At 37.6% G+C, this 19,149-nt stretch overlaps 1 protein-coding gene across 1 annotated transcript in view; it reads right to left on the minus strand.

Annotated features, from left to right (window-relative positions):
- The window catches only part of Cps1 (carbamoyl-phosphate synthase 1), a 109,380-nt gene extending 90,562 nt beyond the window's left edge, over positions 1 to 18,818 (minus strand). The window contains exons 1-3 of the mRNA XM_038339217.2: positions 18,550 to 18,818; positions 3,346 to 3,455; positions 77 to 221 (exon numbers count right to left, since the gene is read on the minus strand). Coding sequence (XP_038195145.1) covers positions 77 to 221; positions 3,346 to 3,455; positions 18,550 to 18,675 — 381 coding nt within the window. The 5' untranslated portion in view covers positions 18,676 to 18,818. The remainder of the gene's footprint in view (positions 1 to 76; positions 222 to 3,345; positions 3,456 to 18,549) is intronic.
- Between the last annotated feature and the right edge of the window lie 331 nt (positions 18,819 to 19,149).

Genomic DNA, 19,149 nt, shown 5'->3' on the forward strand with positions numbered 1-19,149 from the left:
CTTTCTTATATCCTTAGAAATAAATCGATTAAACGTTTCCATATGGAGACTCTGAGCACAGCATCACGGGTTCTACCTTGATCCCATCAGACTCCATGTATTTGTGAAGTCCAAGCTCATCTCGTGCCGTGGTGTCAGGGGCACCACCATTCCCGATAATTGGGTTGGCCATGGTGAGGATCTGTCCCTTGTAGGCAGGGTCAGTAATTGCTTCTGGGTAGCTGGGAAGACATGGCAGAGTGTATCAGACATACAAGTGAAAACCACTGAATCAAAAGACTGTGAGGTTAAACTCCTAAAATCTGACTTTAGGCTTTAACAATCCCAAAGAAATTTCCTGAGGATGCCAAATTTTATCCATGATGTGTCTAATATGAGCAGAAAAGCTGACTCTGATGCAAGGGTAATTTTCATGTTTTTATTCTTTCACTTAAAAATTTTTGAATTTCTTTAATAATGTTTTTTGGGTTTTTTTTTACTTAGTTTGGTTTGGTTTTTTGTTTTGTTTTGTTTTGTTTTGAGACAGGGTTTCTCTTAGTAACAGCCCTAACTGGCTGGCCTTGAACTTATTGATATCCACCTGCCTCTGCCTCCCAAGTACTAGAGTTAAAGGCATGCACCACCACTCTCTGGCCAATATTTTAATTTTTTATACGTTGTTGCCAATTTAATATTTGCAGATATTTTAAAGGCTTCCATAGCCTACTAGATATTGAGAAAAAACTGATACTTACTGTCAAAGACTAAAAGTTTCTCAAACTTATTAACCATCAAAAAGCTGAAGATAATTTTTCAATATGCATTAGGATACTGAAGAATAACCCGTTGTAACAGTGATAACCACATGGGTGCATACAGAGATTAGAACTCAGTAAAGAAACAAACTAAGGCATCAATGCACATGAAAGAATAACTCAAGAATGTTGATTTTAAAATCATTTAGAATTGGAATGGAGCTTACAAATTTGATAGCTATTATAAACTTGGAAAAATATCACTCACCTACAGCATTGCTGACTCAAAAATTAAGATGCCAAATAACTATTTTAAAATACTGAAAATGGAATTTGGAAGGAATGCAGAATTTTAAAGTTGAAGGTGTGTGTGTGTGTGTGTGTGTGTGTGTGTGTGTGTGTGTGTAAAATATTATGTGGGGAGGGGAACATTTTCCCATAAATACTAGGAACTAGCAACACTTATTCTATGCACTTGAAGATACTATAACTGATTTCTTTCTTTCTTTTTTTTTGCCCCCTTACATTTTGTCTTCCCTGCAGACTGAGAACAAATCTCTCTTGTGGATTACTACCACAAGTGTGAGTTTAGGTGCTGAGCCGGACGGAATCGACAACCTTGAAACCAATCCAATACAGCTCAGATAGCAGTCAACATAAATTCCTCAACCCCTTCCAAGCTAAGTCCTCCCAGAACTAACGTTGTCAACAGAACACTTTGTCTTCCCGTTCCACCTTCCCCGGGGAGATGCACAGACTCAAGCTTCCATCAGCTTGTTTCTCAGATGCCTCTCACCTGTCAGCAACTAATAAATTTTTAACCAAGGCTTATACACAATATAAACGCATTTCTTGAAGATGAAAAAAAACTTAATTATAACCATGTTATTGAGAGAGCCAGACAGTGGATGAGATCTACATATGTCAAACAAACATAAGGTCTGTGGACTAATCCACCACATGAATGTCTCTTCTACACCAAGAAAAAAAAGGTTTTGAATTAATTTTATATTCCTTAGCTTCTTTCTTTAAGGGACCTGGCCTTTTCCTTAAACACAGGCGCATGGTACTCTCTAGTGAGTTCATGAATGTAGCGTGCGCTAGAGAGCTACAGTGTTGAAAGCAAATTAATCCATCAGGTCCTGTTTGACTTTTGTGATGTGACAAGATTTATTACCCGTAATCTATCTCCAAGAAGAAAACTCTAGTGCCCTCCATCATTCTGATCTCTATTAAACAGTTGTTTGTTGGCAGGTATATTAACACAGCTAGTAATTAGTGTTGTCGAAAAGCTTAAATAATTGCCTGGCGAAGCAAAACTTTGCAAACAGGTTTTATACGCTGTAATTTAATGTTCTCACCACTGGGGCTGATTTTAAAACCACTAATAATCTTCATTTTACAGAGAGAGGTGAGGATTAGGGAAACGGAACATTAATAACATCATGACAGGCTTGATCTATCAATACACTCAGTATCAGTTAACCCAATGGTCCTTCCTCCTTACAAGGCTAATGTGAAGTTCCCTGAAGTGTTCATCAAATATCTCATAGAAAGCTAGCTGACTGACTCTCTAAAGGAAATCTTTTAAAATAATAGCGTCCTATTTTTCCTAAAATACATGTGGTTTAAGTCTCTAGCTGTCATACTGTGTAATCCTGCCCCCTTGCTTTGCACACAGGGAAACTGACACTCCAAAAGATTAAGTAAGGTTCAACATCCCATTCTCTGCTACTGCGTCCCGAGACCAGAAATGAAGCCTCCTGCTTCCAAGGTTGTCTAGGTAAGATCAGCCACATGAATTATCTAACAGTTCTCATTGTCATTGTTACCCATTCGTTAGTAAATCTTAAATATTAAATTGGGTCGTAATTGATAACTATTAAAAATACTAGATATGAAACTAAAGAGATGGCTCATGAGTTAGGAGCGTTTACTGGCGAACCTAAATTCAGTTCCCAACATTAATATTAAGCAACTCAAAATTGCCCATAGTTCCAACTCCAGGGAGATCCATTCTCTGGTTACCATGTGTACCTTCACACATACACACACACACACACACACACACTCACACACGAATAAATAATAAAAATAAATAAATCTTTAAAGGAATATTAGATATGTGTGCCTTGTCACTTTTGGCCTGTCTTAGTTTATCTTATTAATTCATCTTTTTAATTCAAAGGCAAAATTATCCAAAATACTCAAGTGTTTCTTATGAAATGTGCAGGAGTGGGATTAGCTTCCCTGAGAGGATGGCCCTGTACTGTGATGCTTTGTCTTTCCCATGCTTCAAGTTTCGCTGCCATCGGATCAATACTTCCCCATTTGGGAGTCTCAACTGATGTCTTCACAACATACATTTCTAGGATTAGTTTTCTTCTGCTTTGTTTAAGGGGCCATGATGCTTCTATGTTCTATTTCTTTTCTAGGAACAGCAAGTATGCATCTATACCTGTCTTCCAGGCTGGCTATAGTAGGACATACGCAAAGCCCTATGGAGCTACAATATTTAATCCAATGGTGCAGATTTCAACAAGTTATCATGAGTTACATCACCCAGGCTTTCTTCTACATAGAGGGAAAAGCATCTGGACAGAATACTCACCCTCCTAAGCCAGTATTAAAAACCACTTCACCAGCAACTGAGGATGGATGGCCAAAGGAATAACCTTTCATCTTCGTTCCATCTTCCAGGACAATGTGTGCTGTCTGCGCCTAAAGAAGCAGATGCATGGATCTCAGGAGCAAAATACAAAACACCAGACACACAGAGGAAAATAAAATTCTGAAGATAAAGAATCCAGGCATAAATAATCATACGGCAGATTTACTGAAATCGTCCTAAACAATCATTGAGCTGTTCTGTGCCTCTTGAAACCGTTCTCCAAATAGATGGCTTCTGTTGCTAGCAGATGCTTTGCTTTGATTTGCTTGGAAGAGGAACTGAAGCATGTCAATGCATTGCCTAGTCTAAGTCTACTTTGTAGAGTTGTTGGCAAACTAGAAATGCTTCAAGTTAGCTGGAAAGCTACCACTAGTGACTTTTTCTCCTTAACATTCCCTAGCCTTGCTCAAGTACACCTTTAAGGGAAGTCTGTGAGCTTACAAAGGCATCATGAATTATACCATACAGCTCATGTTCACGCAGAGGTTTAGAGCTAGAAGGAATCCTTGAGATTACCTATTAAATTTTGCTCCACAGCATTCTGGTGTTTCATGAAAGTGTCCCCAGGGCTGCCCTCGCCACACCATGTCATGGTTGTGGAGAAGCTGAAGCTGTATCACTCCACTAATACTGATACAGCAGCAAACCCTGTGGAACACTCTAAAAGCATATTGGATTTTGCCTTTTATTAGAGTTAATTATATCCATGTCTGGTTCTTGCTTTTGGCTATGGGCATCCTGAATTCGATTACTTTGCTGTCTTAATCTTTGAACTAGCTTCTATAAAATTCTTGACTAAAAAAAAAGAACAATTAGAGAAACTTATCTAAGAAGCCAGCAAACATCACCCAGTCCTCATAAATACTATAATCCTATTGTTGAAACAATTTAGATCTCAATTTCTTTACAGGGCAAGGGAGAGGAAAAAATGTGTTAGACCACAGTTCCAGGAGACACTATTGTCCATTGTAATACATGACATAAAAAAAAATAAAACTCTATAGCAACTGAGGAAATTGGAATGACAAATTGGTATTTGATTGCATTAGACAGAATCTCTTTTAGGATTGATGGTAGTCTTGAGGTTATGTTTTTAAGGTTCTGTATCTTTTAGTAGTTACATCCTGATAGTCATAAAGGAACATATCTGAAATTTGCCTCAAATAATTATGTCAGAGAAATAGATACAATTATACATGAAGCCAGTCTGGCCATGCACTTAACTTGGAGAATGACTATCCTTTCTGTGAGGTTACCTGAGGTCATTGGAGGGAGAAATGCACCAATTCTCTATTTCTGTCCCTTTCCCAGGTTAGGACTGCACTCGTAGGGTCTAATCCCTCCATATCTTGCTTTCCCACTTCTCTCTCTGTCTCTCTCTGCCTCTCATCTCTCTGTCTCTGTTTCTCTCTGTCTCTCTCTCACACACACATTTACAAACCATTAGGCATTTAATGATTGATGCTAATATCTTTGTTTCTTTATTTCTCTATTTTGGTAGCACACATTCAGTTTCTCAAGTGTTAAAATGCAGAAGCCTGATATTTTTCAATAATAATGTCTGCAGAAATATGATCCTTCCTTTAAATCCTAAGTGCTCAAATTTCTTGCCGTTAGAATGATTGTTCTTGCATGTAAAATGGAGTTTTGATTGCCTTTCATTTAACACTGTGCTTCTAAATTTCAATTATGTATGAATATATATATATATATACATTATACTTATATGCAGAACTATTTTAGTGTTTCCTATTAAAATCACATTCTTTTAAATAGGTAATTTATTTATTTTGTTTTAAGTTAAAAATACAACCTGTGAGTTTCAAGTTTGTTTTCCTGAGAAAGGTGGAAAATGTTCTGCACTGTTCATTGGAAAAGGTTTGTGTGTGGAAATGTGTGAGAGAGAGTGATGAGGGCCACAAGTTCGGCGGTCCATTTGATTGGCTTCACTCTGTCTCTCTAGATACCACACTAAGAAAAGTTTGGGAATTGCCCATCCCAAGGAAACCACAATGACTGACATCATCTGATACCAGTGGTGATGAGATTTCTCTGTCAGGAATTAGCTTAGTACATATCCAAATTTTGATCTGTACCTGGAAAAATCAGTTCTGCCTGTTACTCCTGTAACACCTCGTCATTATTCCATAATTTGTTTTGATTATTCAGTTACATTTGTGCAGTTACAATTCAGGACAGTGGCCAATTATTTTAGGAATTAGGACTGATAATGCTCAGGGTATTTCCAAAGATCGGTATAAGGTCCTCCACAGAGATGGGTCTCAGCAGGGGTGTGTTTATTGACAAAACTCCCCAGGTAACTCTGACATGTTTCACTAGATGAAATCCTTTGGTCCGAGTAATGAAAATTCACTGTCAAAAAAGCATTTTCTACTAGAAATATTATTTTCTGTTGTTGAGGAACTGGTGTGTAACTGACATGCCTTCACAAAATAAAAGAAAGGAAGTATGTTCTTAAATAATATGTAACTTAAATAATGTACTTAGGAAAGCTTGGCTGTGAAGTGCAAATTCAAATACTTATACTACAGTTTATTGGCCTTATTTTGAGCTTGTCTGCCTGAAATGTCACCTTGGCTAATTTCTTCTTCCTTCATTTGACCTACCCTCAACTAAGACTTTCAGATTATCTGATCTGCGCATTAGATGGCACTTAAATATTTTAAAGAAGGGGAAAAATTCACAGAAACTAATCCTACTCTTTGCCTACAGTTCTAGTTGGTATTTTCTCTGTCTCTTTATGGAACTGGGTCCCTGCTTTGCTCTCCTTTTCTGAGATACATCCGGAGAGACATTTACTGCTGTCTGAAATAGTCCCTGGGAATGTGCTCAATATGTCTTTTGCTCCTTTAATTATATTTTTTGTTCTTTTTGGCAGTTTTTATAGACCTTCCAATTCTCGTTCCCACTACACATTATATTGTTACAAGGCTTCTGTTTATTGCTGTAGTACACTTTATATTCCTTTTAACTATACTAGCCTCCAATGACTAAAATGATGAGTGCCAATTGGCTTATCTATGAATTGATGGAGAACTCTGAGCAAGGAGCTATTATTTAGAGTCCTCTCTCCTAGATAACAGTCCCCAAATGTTGTTTCCTTCCAGAGACTTCACGAGAATTCATCTTTTACCAAAAATAAGATATTTTTGGAAGCTCTGTCCTGTCAAATAGAGGTGCATAGCCTAGGAATTCGATTTCTTTTTATTAAATTATTGTATAAATGCATACTACCAGAGCATGTTAATACCCTGAAAACTGAAAATGTGAGGAAAAAAATCTCAATTGAGGAAAGTGTGTATGCTTGTAGAATGTCATGAAAGGCTAAGAAAAATCAAGAAACTTTTAACGATATGATCCCTTCATGCTTAATAAAAACGTGTATGTCAATAATACTATTAAGGCAATCAAGTCACAAGCATCACTGAGCCTCTGCCACAGGTTAAGTACTGAACTCTGGAGATTCGTAGTGAGTGTCCCTAGACTCTCCATACAGTGAAAGAGCTGGGTACTTTCCTGAAGTGCAAAACAGGAAAGAAAACAAAACAAACAAACAAAAAACCTTGAGAAACAGGCATGAAAATGTTCCTGAAATCTTAGAAATACAAAACTACGTAAAATAGCATCCTTTTCTGGGGGGGGGGGGATTTTTTTTAATAAAAGAAGTCATGTTTTCCTCCCCATGCTTGAGATGAAAACAAATAGAGCTTCAATGAAGAAATGATTAACAAATTTTGTATTTCAAGTCTCAAATTTGAAAAGCCCTCCAAGACTTTGCTCCAATGTCATCTTTCTGTGGCTCTCCCTTGATCTCTGTTCTTAAAATTACAACCTCTCAGTACTCCCCTGTCCTTGGCCAGCACTTTGGCCATGATTTTCCTTGCTTTCCAAATGCTCACATAGTGCTGTTTGCTGTCTTGTTCTATCTGAGGAAGCAAACGCAATTTGACCAAAGTGTGATATCTATTTTATTCACTAATATGCCCCCAGCTCATCTGTTTTATTACTGGAAACATTATAAATTTATTTTTTATATACTTCATCTTCACTTTCAACATTTTATACCTTGATACATTTGTCTAATTTTTGGCTGAGTTGCTCTTTCAAAGGTAAATGCCTGATGCTCTTTATGTCCTCCAGAAGTGGTTATTTCTGCTAATGATTCAAACTAGGAGATACAAAACATCTTAGAGTTGTCATCTCCTCCCTCATCATCTCTTGACAGCATCTCAGAAGTAACTACTTTCAAGCCACATCTGGTCCTGTAGGCTCAATAATAAAGTTACTTAAATAGTACACCAATTAACAGTAGCACTAGGCACCTAATTCCACAACAAACTAGTAGTCATCCATTTGCTTCTATGCTTAACTCTATATTGCATAAAATTGTGCTACTACCCAAGAGAAGAATCTTTCCAATTTCTATTGTGTCCCCATTGCTCAACCTACCTGTGATGTCTCCCTGCTTCTACCTACCCTAGGCAGTGCAGTTAAGACTTTCTCAAATATGTATTGGTGGACACTAGTCTTCAATTAATCAGTTAGCATGTGAGTTCCTTTTTCTGTGTCATTTTCTAAGTGTGTTACACTTAAGAAACACCTTAGCTCTTTCTCTTTCCATCCTTCATGAGTCAATGCTTGATTGTTTCCTGTTTACGTCATAGTTGTCCTTCCTAGTGTGCAGGCTCTGCCTCCAATGATTGCAGCAGTCAGAATTAACAGTGATTGCCTTGTGTTCGTTGCATTCTCTCTGCATGGTCTGTGTGGAAATGGTGTGTAGGTGTGTGTGAATATATGTGTGTGTGCATGTAAACATGTGTGTTGTGTGTATGTCTGTATCTTTGTGTTATAGTTGTTTAAGGTAAGCTTTGTACTTCCTAGTGGCCTTTAGAACAGAAAACCTCAAGCCTAACCCAACATTGCAAGCCTACAGAAATATTTAACTGTGGTTCATATAAAATTGCAGTCAAACTTTGGGAATACATAGACTTTAGAGTATCATGAAATTAGAATGCTAATACATGATATTGTGAAGTCATTTTGATGCCTAATAAATTCTGGTTATTTTTATCAATCTTCGTCTTTCCTTGAATGAGGACACACTTTCTACACAGGCTGGTAATAAAGGATAAAGGGAAAGGAGAGTATCAACTGAGACTGAAGAGAACTCTTAGCTGCAGGTCATGCCAGCTTTACACACCATCTAGGTGCAGTGGAGGTAAAGCTGTCAGTAAATTCTAAAAGACTTCTCAATCTTATTTTCATATTTTCCCATGACTTGATTCCACTGGTAATATTAATAACTAGCTATGCTATCTAGAAATCTAATACTCCAAAAGGAATAAAACTGGATTAACTATACATAATCAAAATTCTTTTATCTACTTTTTATATAAAATGATGCCAAGTATCTTTGTTTTAATTCACCTTATGAATTTAATTTATAAGGTCATATAGTTGAAATATTGTTTCTACAGCAAATTTCTAAGTAGTAAATAGTTCATTTTTCTCCTTGCATTTAAAATTGAAGCTGCAGTGGCTTTATCTTTGTTGTCAAGGTTTACAGAATGCTTGATACATCCTTGTCACTGGTAAATATTTACATAAGTAATTTTTAAATTACTGAAAGGAACATATACTTGAAACTTTCTCTAGTGTGATCCATATTGTAAGGTTCCTCTTAATACTTGTAATAGAAGGATTACCATTTCTAAAGTGTGTCTTTTAAGGGCAATAGATCTATCACTGTACACTTTCCACTGCTTTAATGAGAAGCTAGTATAACCCAAACCTGCTGAACATAGTTGTCTATGTTAACTGAAGTCTATATGCAGTTGCACAAAAAAATTGGAAATTTAGATTTGAAAACAAAGTACCTCCTGTTCATGCAAAGGCATCCAATTTCAAGTAGAGTCATGAAGTCCTGTTGGAACATTAGCCTATGAGAGTAATTTATGTCTCTTAGAGCTCCGCCCTGACCCCTCCTGAGACAGATTCTCTGCATAGCAATGGTTAATAAGAATGTGCAAGAGAGTGTCTCTATAGCTACTCGTGGATTTGCTCATCTATCCTCACAGAAAAACAATGAGGTTGCTAACATTAAAATCTCCATTTTACACTTGAGTTGACAGAGCCTTAGGGAAATGAAGATCATCACACTGGTAATTGGAGGAGCAGTGATTTTTTTTCTTTAGTCCAGCCAACCTTACTTATTACTCCTTTCTCCTTTCTGCTTTACAGTTTTTTAAGAAGAGTTTATAAGTAATTGTATCATGAAGTCTAATCTGTTTGTAAGAAATGTTGGTTCAGAATTCCTGTGGATGAGCCAGAAGGAGACTGGGGTCAACTAAGAATTGCGTCTGTGAATCTGTAAATGGGCGGAGTGAAGTGGGCAGTCGTTGACGGCATCCTATAATCTCAGAAGCTTCTGTGGAGTTTAGAACTGTGCGCACTGACTCCTGACCCTGAATTTTCAAGCTCTGAAGACAGCTAGGCCCACAGATACTAACTTAGGTCTTTTGTTTTCCCCTCAGCCCTTCTTCCAGTAAGGACTTTCTGCTGTGCTGTGAGAAGCCAGGCCAGGGGACTGCTTCCTATTGTCAGAAACTCATAACCTTCCTGGAGGGTTTTATATCTGGGGACTGAGCCAGGCTGGCGACCAAGGAGCAGACTCAACGAGGGAAACTGACAGATCCCAGCTTCCTGTTGACTTGACTATGGTTTTGTCACTTTGTCTCCCAGTATGTCTCTGACAATGCTACTTCCAGAAACTTCAATTCACTGAAGCAAGTCCAAGTCAACAGGGGCCTCTCCTGTATTCCACCCAATGCCTTTCCAAGAGATCCTAGCTCACAGGAGGCATTTCTACCAAAACACCCATCCAAGCTAATATTGCTCTGAAATTGGTCTATATTTAAGGGTGGACACACAGCTGAACACAATCAGCCGGCAGTTGGATGTGGTGATACACACATGGAATCATAGATTCTGAAAGGCAGGTGCAGAGGATGATGAGTTCAAGATCAGTCTCGACTATATAGTGAGACCTTAGCTCTTAAGACAAAAGTGGAATAACCAAAGGAAAGATTGTAGAAAACATGTGGGCATGTTGTTTGTATCACTAAACACAAGTACAGCACGCAACTCCTTAAAGTTTATATGCACATGCACAGAGTTAATTTTCACAACTGAACTTGAACCAATGTTCAAACTATTTCTGTAATTAATAATATTATCTCTCCCCTTTCAAGATCACATTTGCTCTATTCCACGCCAGTAATTATATTTTCAAAATATGCAAAGAACCTGGAAAAAAAGAGATCTAGGATTTGGCCAACATGGTTCTAAAGGAAGATTCATTCAAACTAGCTTGAACTCTTAGTCTAAACATTGTAGATACTAAGGATCTGGAAACCAATGAGGTTATGAATAAGTTCTCAAAAAGTGCATTCAGGGATCTGGGGCCATGGCTTAGCAGGTAAATGCTTGTTGTGCAAGTGTTAAGGCTGGAGTTCAGCTCCTCAGAATCCTGTAAACCTCCAGGCATAGTAGTAGGCCTCTGATACTCCCGCAGAGGCCTGTGTACCCATGTACGTCTCAGAGGCTCACTGGCCAGGCAGTCTAGCAGCCGCAGGATATTCCAGTTTCACTGAGAGACTTGTCTCAAACAATAAGGTGGAAGGCAACAGAGGGTGACACTGGTTGTTGATCTCTGACAACCACACACCTGTACACAGGTGGATGTACACAGAAGTAAACCTGCATTCTGTTGTGGCTTGATAGGAATTCAAAAGCGAAAGAAGAAATACAAAACCCTCTATGGCCTACTAATACTAAATGCTAGTTTTAACTACAAATTTTTGTACAACTGTCTATGAAGTTATAAACATTTTTCTACACATCTAATACTTTACTCCATTTATACAAATTTAAGTACTATCTCCATTTTAATCCCCTGCTTTATGTAATATTCATCTCTATGAAACTGTACTATATAACTATTCATACACTGTCCATTCTTATGTTACCTTTAGTTTGAACATTCTAAACTAAATCTAATTGTATGTCTTCTATTATGAATCTTGGAATTCTTTCACCAATTAGGAGTAATCTTTAAGAAAATACAATTTTGTGCAAGAGATTTGTCTATAGCTGGTAATCCCAATACATTTTCCACATGGTTTTTTTTGTTTGCCTGTACAGATTTTTAGTGTTGTTGTTCTACCATGTCATAAAATATTTTAATTCCATTAATGAAATTTTCTAAAGTATGATTATGTGAATATTATCACATTACTCCTAAACCACTCTTCTCTTTAGGGCTTTAATTTGTGATCAAAATTAAAGTTCATTTTGAAACTACATTTGATGGCTTATTTTCATTTTTGCATGAAGTGACTGATTAGCTTTATAAGGCTAGAAACAAATGGCCAGAATTCTTTAAAGCTCTCAGTTTGAGATCACATTTAAAAGAGTCGATAAGTCAAAGAGTTTTCAGTAACCAGAGCAATGTGACAGCTAATAACAGGAGCAACACAGCTAAGCTTTGCTTCCGAACGCTCTTCCAAGTATCCCTGAGGTTAGTCCTAGGAAGAATATTCAAAACGGAAACAATTTATAATTAGCCTATAAGATTTCAAATCAGCCTCATGTTTATTAACTGCTGAGTGCTTCTTTGCATTCCATATAGTGTTGTGTATAATCACCCATAGATGCTCATTCAAGGGTCTGCATCCAGCATGATTCTACTAACTTTGATGGTGCTGGTCCTTTACTTTGAATCATGTATTTGTGGCTTCGTTGATGATTTAAATCTTTTATTTAAAGACACAGGAAACAGGTAGAATGAGTCTTTTCTTGTATTTGAAAATGGCCTGGACTTTGGCATTTGGGAGCACACCGGAAGAAGTAAAAACTGGAACAATTTGCAAATTGAAAAACAGCGCATACTGTTACAGCCACACAGAATGGTTTTATTGAAGGAGAGGGGAAATAACCAGCTCTAAAGAGCACTTTACTGAAACACCCTATTTGTATAATTTCTGACACCCATATATAACAGAAATCCTTATTGACTCCTTGATCTAAACCTATTCTGAAAGTCCAACAAAATAAAAGGAAGGAAAAAGCAACCTTATGTAACACTGGGTTAAAATTCAGATTGTTGGAGACTGTGGCATAAATAATAAAATCCCAGCAATGAAACTGATTCAGCAGATGCTAGTGACGGCTTCAATGGCTACAGCCCCAGGATAAGAAGCAGGTAATAAAATGTCAGGTTCAGAATATCTATTGGTGGGGAGGAAAGGGAAGGAGAAAATTGTGCAATTATACAATAATCTAAAAAGAAGAAACAATAAAAAAATATATACCTATATGATGATCAGGGTCTCTTAAAGTTCTAACCACATTTTCTGATAAACTTCTCAGATTGTGAACAAGAGCAGTCTTGCTAATTTGAGTACTTACACATCTATGAAATGGGAGGAGTGGTGAAGCTTCTGCCCCTGGGTATTCATCTTTGCAAAGGAAATGCTTTGTGTGGAGAGCTTTAACCTACCTGAGCAATGCAGTGCACAAAAAATCTGGATGGAATGCATTATAGAAATAATAATCGCCTTAAGCCAGTAGGAGAAATAAAAACGATTTGCTGTGGGTATCTGACTGTACTGCCGTTAAGTCATTTATCTAAGTAGGCAATTTGCATATCAGAGAAAGTAGAGGCCCCGTGTGTTTATTTCCATTTTCACCATGGCCTCAAGCTAGATAATATATTTTATTTGTGGCTAACCTGATGTTTCGTAGCTATTAGTTCACTTCAGTACCCAGCCTCTTAAAACATATATCTGAACTAAACCTTGGAAAGCCATATTTTTATGAGAATTATTATGTAAATATTACAGTAAAAACTAAAGATCATGAAGTTTTCTTTGGGGTAAGTGAAATCTTATCTTTTCATTTGTGGAGCTATGCTGTCATAATATAAATATTTAAATCCATAATTATAGCACAATTTGCTATCTTTAAAATATTTGATGTTCTTCTTTGCATTTATGAATGCTTAATATTTCAATATGTCTGAACATTGTAACTGCAGCAATTAGTTAAGCCTTACAGCATCAAAGTCCTCTGGTTTTGGTTAAACATCAGCTAATGTAGAAGATAAAAATCACAAGGTTAATTTTGAACAGCCCCATGTTCTGGGCATTGAGGAACAAAAGAGCCAGATTCATAAATAATTTTTGTTTTAATTATATTTCACATAAATAAAGTATAGTATTTATAAAGATCCCATTACAATTCTTCATTAGTTACATTTTTAACAATCTTTAATTAAGTATATGCTATAGAACAAATGGTTATAAATTTGGGAGTATCTAAAATAGTTTCAGCTAATTTTTACTTTATACTTATAAATTAATATGGTCTAATTTTTAATTTTATAACTTAGATAAAACATAGTAAAATTCTGTAGCCATACATCAACACTATTGATTAATTAATGGCAGTTTCACCACCCAGCAACTTCCTTAAGAAATTTAAGAGCTTCCCAAATGGCATTTAATAAGCTGAAAAGAATAAAGAAAAGAGAGTGGCCTCAAAAATATGATCATGTTTTGAGTTTGCCTGTACACATGAAGAAAAGCAAGTGCAGGCTAGAGATTTCCAGGCTATAAAGTCACAGCAAGTTCGACCCTGGCCCATGAACCCTTTTCTGAGGCCCCATGATTGTAAAGACATTGGGGAATACTAGTGACATCACAACGGCTCAGTCTACTCCTAAAGTGCGAAAGTGAACCCCAACTTTGTGTCACAGCCAAGGGGACACTGGCAGTACGACTGCAGCTCGCAATCTCAACAGGTCAGAAATACAGAGAAGGTCTAATAGAGGCATGAGGGCATAGAAATGATTCCATTTCCACAGCAGGTAAACCGCCTCATTTCAACCATAAACCATTAAGAAGCCTTCTCAAGCATGAGCAAAGTAGGAGCTGAAGAGAAGCTAAGAAAACATGTAGATCAACACCAGGCTAGACCTTTCAATTCTTCTTAACCAGAATTCACAGCTCCTGATCCAGACCAGAACTATGGTAGGTCAATGAAGTTCCTAGGGTTCAGCAGTAGGGGAAGCACTCTATGAACCTCACGAAGAGTCCCTGCTCCCAGAAATTCTCCCCTGGAATCTTACTCACTACCCTCTCCTGTAACTTTCCCAATGGTTGTATGCAGAGACGCTCAACTGGTCAAAACACTGTCAGTGGTAAGCAAAAGAATGTGTGCTGCAAGGAGACAAAATGAGGATAACGTAGACAGGAATGTAAAAGAGCGGCCGCCTCCCAACTACAGAAAACGTGTGCATCAAAAACAATAAAGTTACCTCTCCTCTGAACTAATTAGACAATGGCTACTTGGGACTTAAACATAATTTTTTAGTGAAAACTTTTCATTAACATAGATGAAATCCATCCCTAACATGTATGTAATAAAAAGCCTCATAAAATAGCCTCGAATATGTATGATAAGCTCACCCCTCTCCCCAAATATTGTACAAAAAGTCTCCAATATACTAAAAAATTTTATTTTCCATGGATGATTCTTCCAAAAACTACACAAAAGCTACACAAAAACTACACAATTCCGGTTGTAGGACTTTTGGTAGTTATCCGTTCCTACGCAAATAAATAACAACTCCTCCTGATAGAGCTAAATGGGGACTTCTTTATTGGAATCAGAAGATAGAGTGTTACAAAACGAAATCCTTCAGAGGACCCTGTCACATCCAGATTGCTGGACAGGGTACTCAGATATTAGGTGCCTGACTTTGATGAACACGGGTTCTGTTTCTAAATGTGGGTAGATTAATGTTGGAAGTGGTTCTTATTAGACATTTTTCCTATTCACAAGGAACTTAGCCTCTTCAATTGAATATCTTTGATTCCCAAATCGATTTACAAATACAATGAAAACAATTCAGTCTTGATGTCTTTGAGAATTGAACATTTACGTTTATTGACAGAGACTATACATTCATTACCACCTGATTTTTTCCTATTCCTCTTTCTATATTTTTGTATGCTATGTATTATTCTGTATTATATATATTCTTCTATATTGTATACTCAATATAATTGCTGATCTGTCCAATAATGGAGAGCTGGATAAACTGGTGGACAAAACTGGACATTTCTGTATACATTCTGCCTTTTAATATTGTTATTATTAATAATAAAAATGGTCAATTTTGGGTCCTCAAATCATATTTGTTATTAGAAATATCTTCTTACAGATAAGTTTAATATTTAAGCAAAATAAAAATCATTATGATTAATGTGTAAGGGTTCTTATCAGGTATCATGTCATTGAAATAATTTGATGACATGAGGACACCATCTGACCCTGTACTAAGTCCTTCTGCTAAAGTGGATGGAACATAATTTTTAAGCATCCATCTTTCATTTTAAAGTGTCTTACAGGCTTCAGAATTGTGTGGTGATCACGCATTCCATTTCTCCACTTCCTATGATAAAATCTAAGTCTAGAGAACAAGTGAATTACCAAGGTCAAAGTAATAAGAAATGTATAAGCGAGGCTAGAATCCATATTTTATTTTATTTCCCAGCCTCAGTATCTTCCTCCACACTGTTACAACTGGCTGAATATAATAATGCACACTGGGCATTTTCAATACTAATAGAAAAAGATTATGGTCTCTAAAACTTTCATATGTTATGGTTGTTGATCATTTATACCCCTGATACCAACTTTTTTTAAAACAAGGAACACCTTGAAGTTTTTCCTTCTTCCCTATGAGGGAGATGCAGTTGGCTTCAGTGGCAACACACTCTGTAAATATTAACCACACACAAATACGCAATGAAAGGTCACAGAAAAACACAAGTGTGTCACCGCTATACCCCCCTTCCTTTGTCAGCACAGGGAGAAAGAAAATGACCTCCGCTGACAATGGAAAAGCCACCTGGCTTATAGGGCAACGCTTTCTGATCTGCATGTCTTTCACAATCCATTTACTGTCTGGAACTAGCTGTCTGTCACTAACCTTTCAAAACTGCTCCCATGCCCTTCACTGACGATTATGGAAATATATCCTAGTGATTTTAACTATCTTTACAACATTGTACCCATCTCCAAAGAATAAATTGGTTATGTATTTCTTAGACAACTGAGTTTTTAAAGAGAAGGTAAAATATATAGCAAGGACTATTTCAAAGTAAGTGAATAACGCAGGTCCCCCTTGAACTTGTTGGGATTTTAATTCACTAGTGTGAAGCTTAAAGACTTCCATTTTTCATGCCTGGCATTCCTCCAAAATTCTGGCTAGTAATGACTACATGTGAGTAATGGCTTGTACACCTTGAAATGATGGCTTATTCCTCTTGCAAATTTGTCATTCTTAGCTGTGAACTATGGAAGACCCTTGAAACAGATCTACCACCATGAGCTGGAACTGCCTTCCCAGAGGTCTGTCCACATAATTAGCTCATGTTGTCGTGTGGTTATGGCTGGAGAGAGCGGTTGCTGAGTCTGGGGAACTGACTTTTATAATCACTGTTGCTCCTGGCATTTTACCTGACCGCTTCATTGCTCTATGTCTTGTGTCTAACAGAACACGCTCATCCTTACCTACCTACTTCTGTGAGAAGAAATATGTTCCAAGTGACCTGATATTAAAATATCACAAAGCACTCTAGCTGTAGGTGATACTGTTGTCATTGGAGTCTCTTTTCTTCATTGTGACATGTGACTGTCTTTAAGGCACTGAAAACACTTAATAAAACCCACTCATCACTCTCAGTCTTTATCTAGGTTCTGTGTCTTAGCTGGAGGGTTAGAATATCCATTCTCCTTCATAGCTCCAATCTTATAATTAAAATGAATCCAAAATGGTAGCTTCTTAGGCTTTGTTAAAGTCTTCTCAGGGTAGCAGACTCAAGCTACTATATACCACTGATATGAATATCGGTCTGTTTCTCAGTCTCTCTCTCCCCATTCCTTCCCTCTCTCCCCTCCCTCCATTCCTCCTTCTTCTCTCCCACCCCCTCTTCTTATCTTCCTATGTCTGCCCAACTCCTATCTCTGGAAACTATAAGAACCAATGGAAATTGCTTGTCCCAGCAGATACCAGAACCCAAAGCCTCTGGGATCCTGACCCAAGCAACGTAAGCAGGAAGATGTAAGGAGCACCAGGACAATTTTTACATCCAAAGTACAAGCAGAATGCCCTATGATACTCTGACCTATTTTAACACAACAGTTCAAGAGGAATTTTTTCTACTTCTGTTTACAGCTCTTCACACTAAAATGGCACAATATTGAAGCTACTGTGATCTGTTCAACCTTGTATTCTGCAAAGAAACTCTTCATTGGCTAAGCTTCCACGGTGTAATTCAGACTTCTCCAGTAAGAAATATCTTCACAGCGTGATAGGAAAGGGTGGAAGTTCCTGTAGGGATTTCATAACCAGAGGTGGACGGGAGCAGGGAAGCTATTTACTGTCCTACTCTGGACTGGCCCCCCAGCTGTAGATATACCTGCACAGACCGGTTCTCAGCTGCTGCTTGCCTCAAAAACCTGATTCTGCAAAAATGAAAATCATAAATATTTCCTCTGATAAGAAAGTCAAAAGAACATGGAAATGCTATATTTCTCTCTGTGGAGTGACTTCCAAAATGAAAAATTCATAGATATTTTCCTTCTACATGTTTAAAATTTTATATTTCAGACCTTTCCAATGGTCTGTTATATAACAAAGGCTTAACATACTGTGTGTGGAGGTGAAGCTTATGTGCTTAGAAGTGACCATATCTTTTGATTCACAATAAAATCAAAGCACAAATTAAACTAAATTATTAAGTGTTTTTTATATAGCACACTTATATTTTATATGCTCATAGGAACTGGAGTCATTCTATATTTGGTAAAGATCACTCCAATTTCACTCAGAGAAGATAAAAAATAATGCTAAATAGATTCTGTGTTAAGGCAATTACTAGTAAGCAACCCTTTGGAGGTGAATTCGAAGCTGTATTTGCTCTGTCAGCGCCCCTTGGCTTCACTGCTAGTCTGCCCGGGGCAGTGGTGTCAGAAACAGGAAACGGGTTTTACCTTCACAGAAAGGAGTCTGACGCCAGGTCTGGAGAAGTCCCACGGTCGCTTTGCAGTCACACCGGCGAAAGCAAAGCCGCTCTTCAGGGTCCTCACCACTTTGCAAGCTGCCAAAATCCTCGTCATTTTGAAGAAATTTCGTGACTAAAACTAAATCACAAATATTTCCTGAGATTTTTGTTATCCGATTTGTTTTAGAGTGAAAGAAAGGCGTGTGGAGACCATGCAGTTGAGGCTGAAGGCTGACAGTGATCTTTGACTTTCCATTCATTCTGCCATTAAATGTCCTATCCCCGGCTCCACCTCCTCTTAGTCCCTCCCCACATGCTGATGTCCAGAGATGTTCTAATGGACGTGTCACACAAATTGCAACACAACAAATGGAACCTTCTCCTCTAAAAATAATGCTAATGTTGTAGCAAGGCAGCTAGCCATCAGAGGAGTTGCTTATGCAGCTGAATAAGGTGACCCTAGAGCATGGTAAACAGACTTAGGGGTGCCCCTTACCCAAAGGGCAGCAAAAGATCAAGCACTTTTCTGTGTTGCAAATGACATAGGATTTGCCTCAGAAGCTGTTTGGATCTAAAAGAAACCCAACCC

The sequence above is a fragment of the Arvicola amphibius genome, chromosome 8 (assembly GCF_903992535.2).
Source record: "Arvicola amphibius chromosome 8, mArvAmp1.2, whole genome shotgun sequence".
Taxonomy (NCBI): domain Eukaryota; kingdom Metazoa; phylum Chordata; class Mammalia; order Rodentia; family Cricetidae; genus Arvicola; species Arvicola amphibius.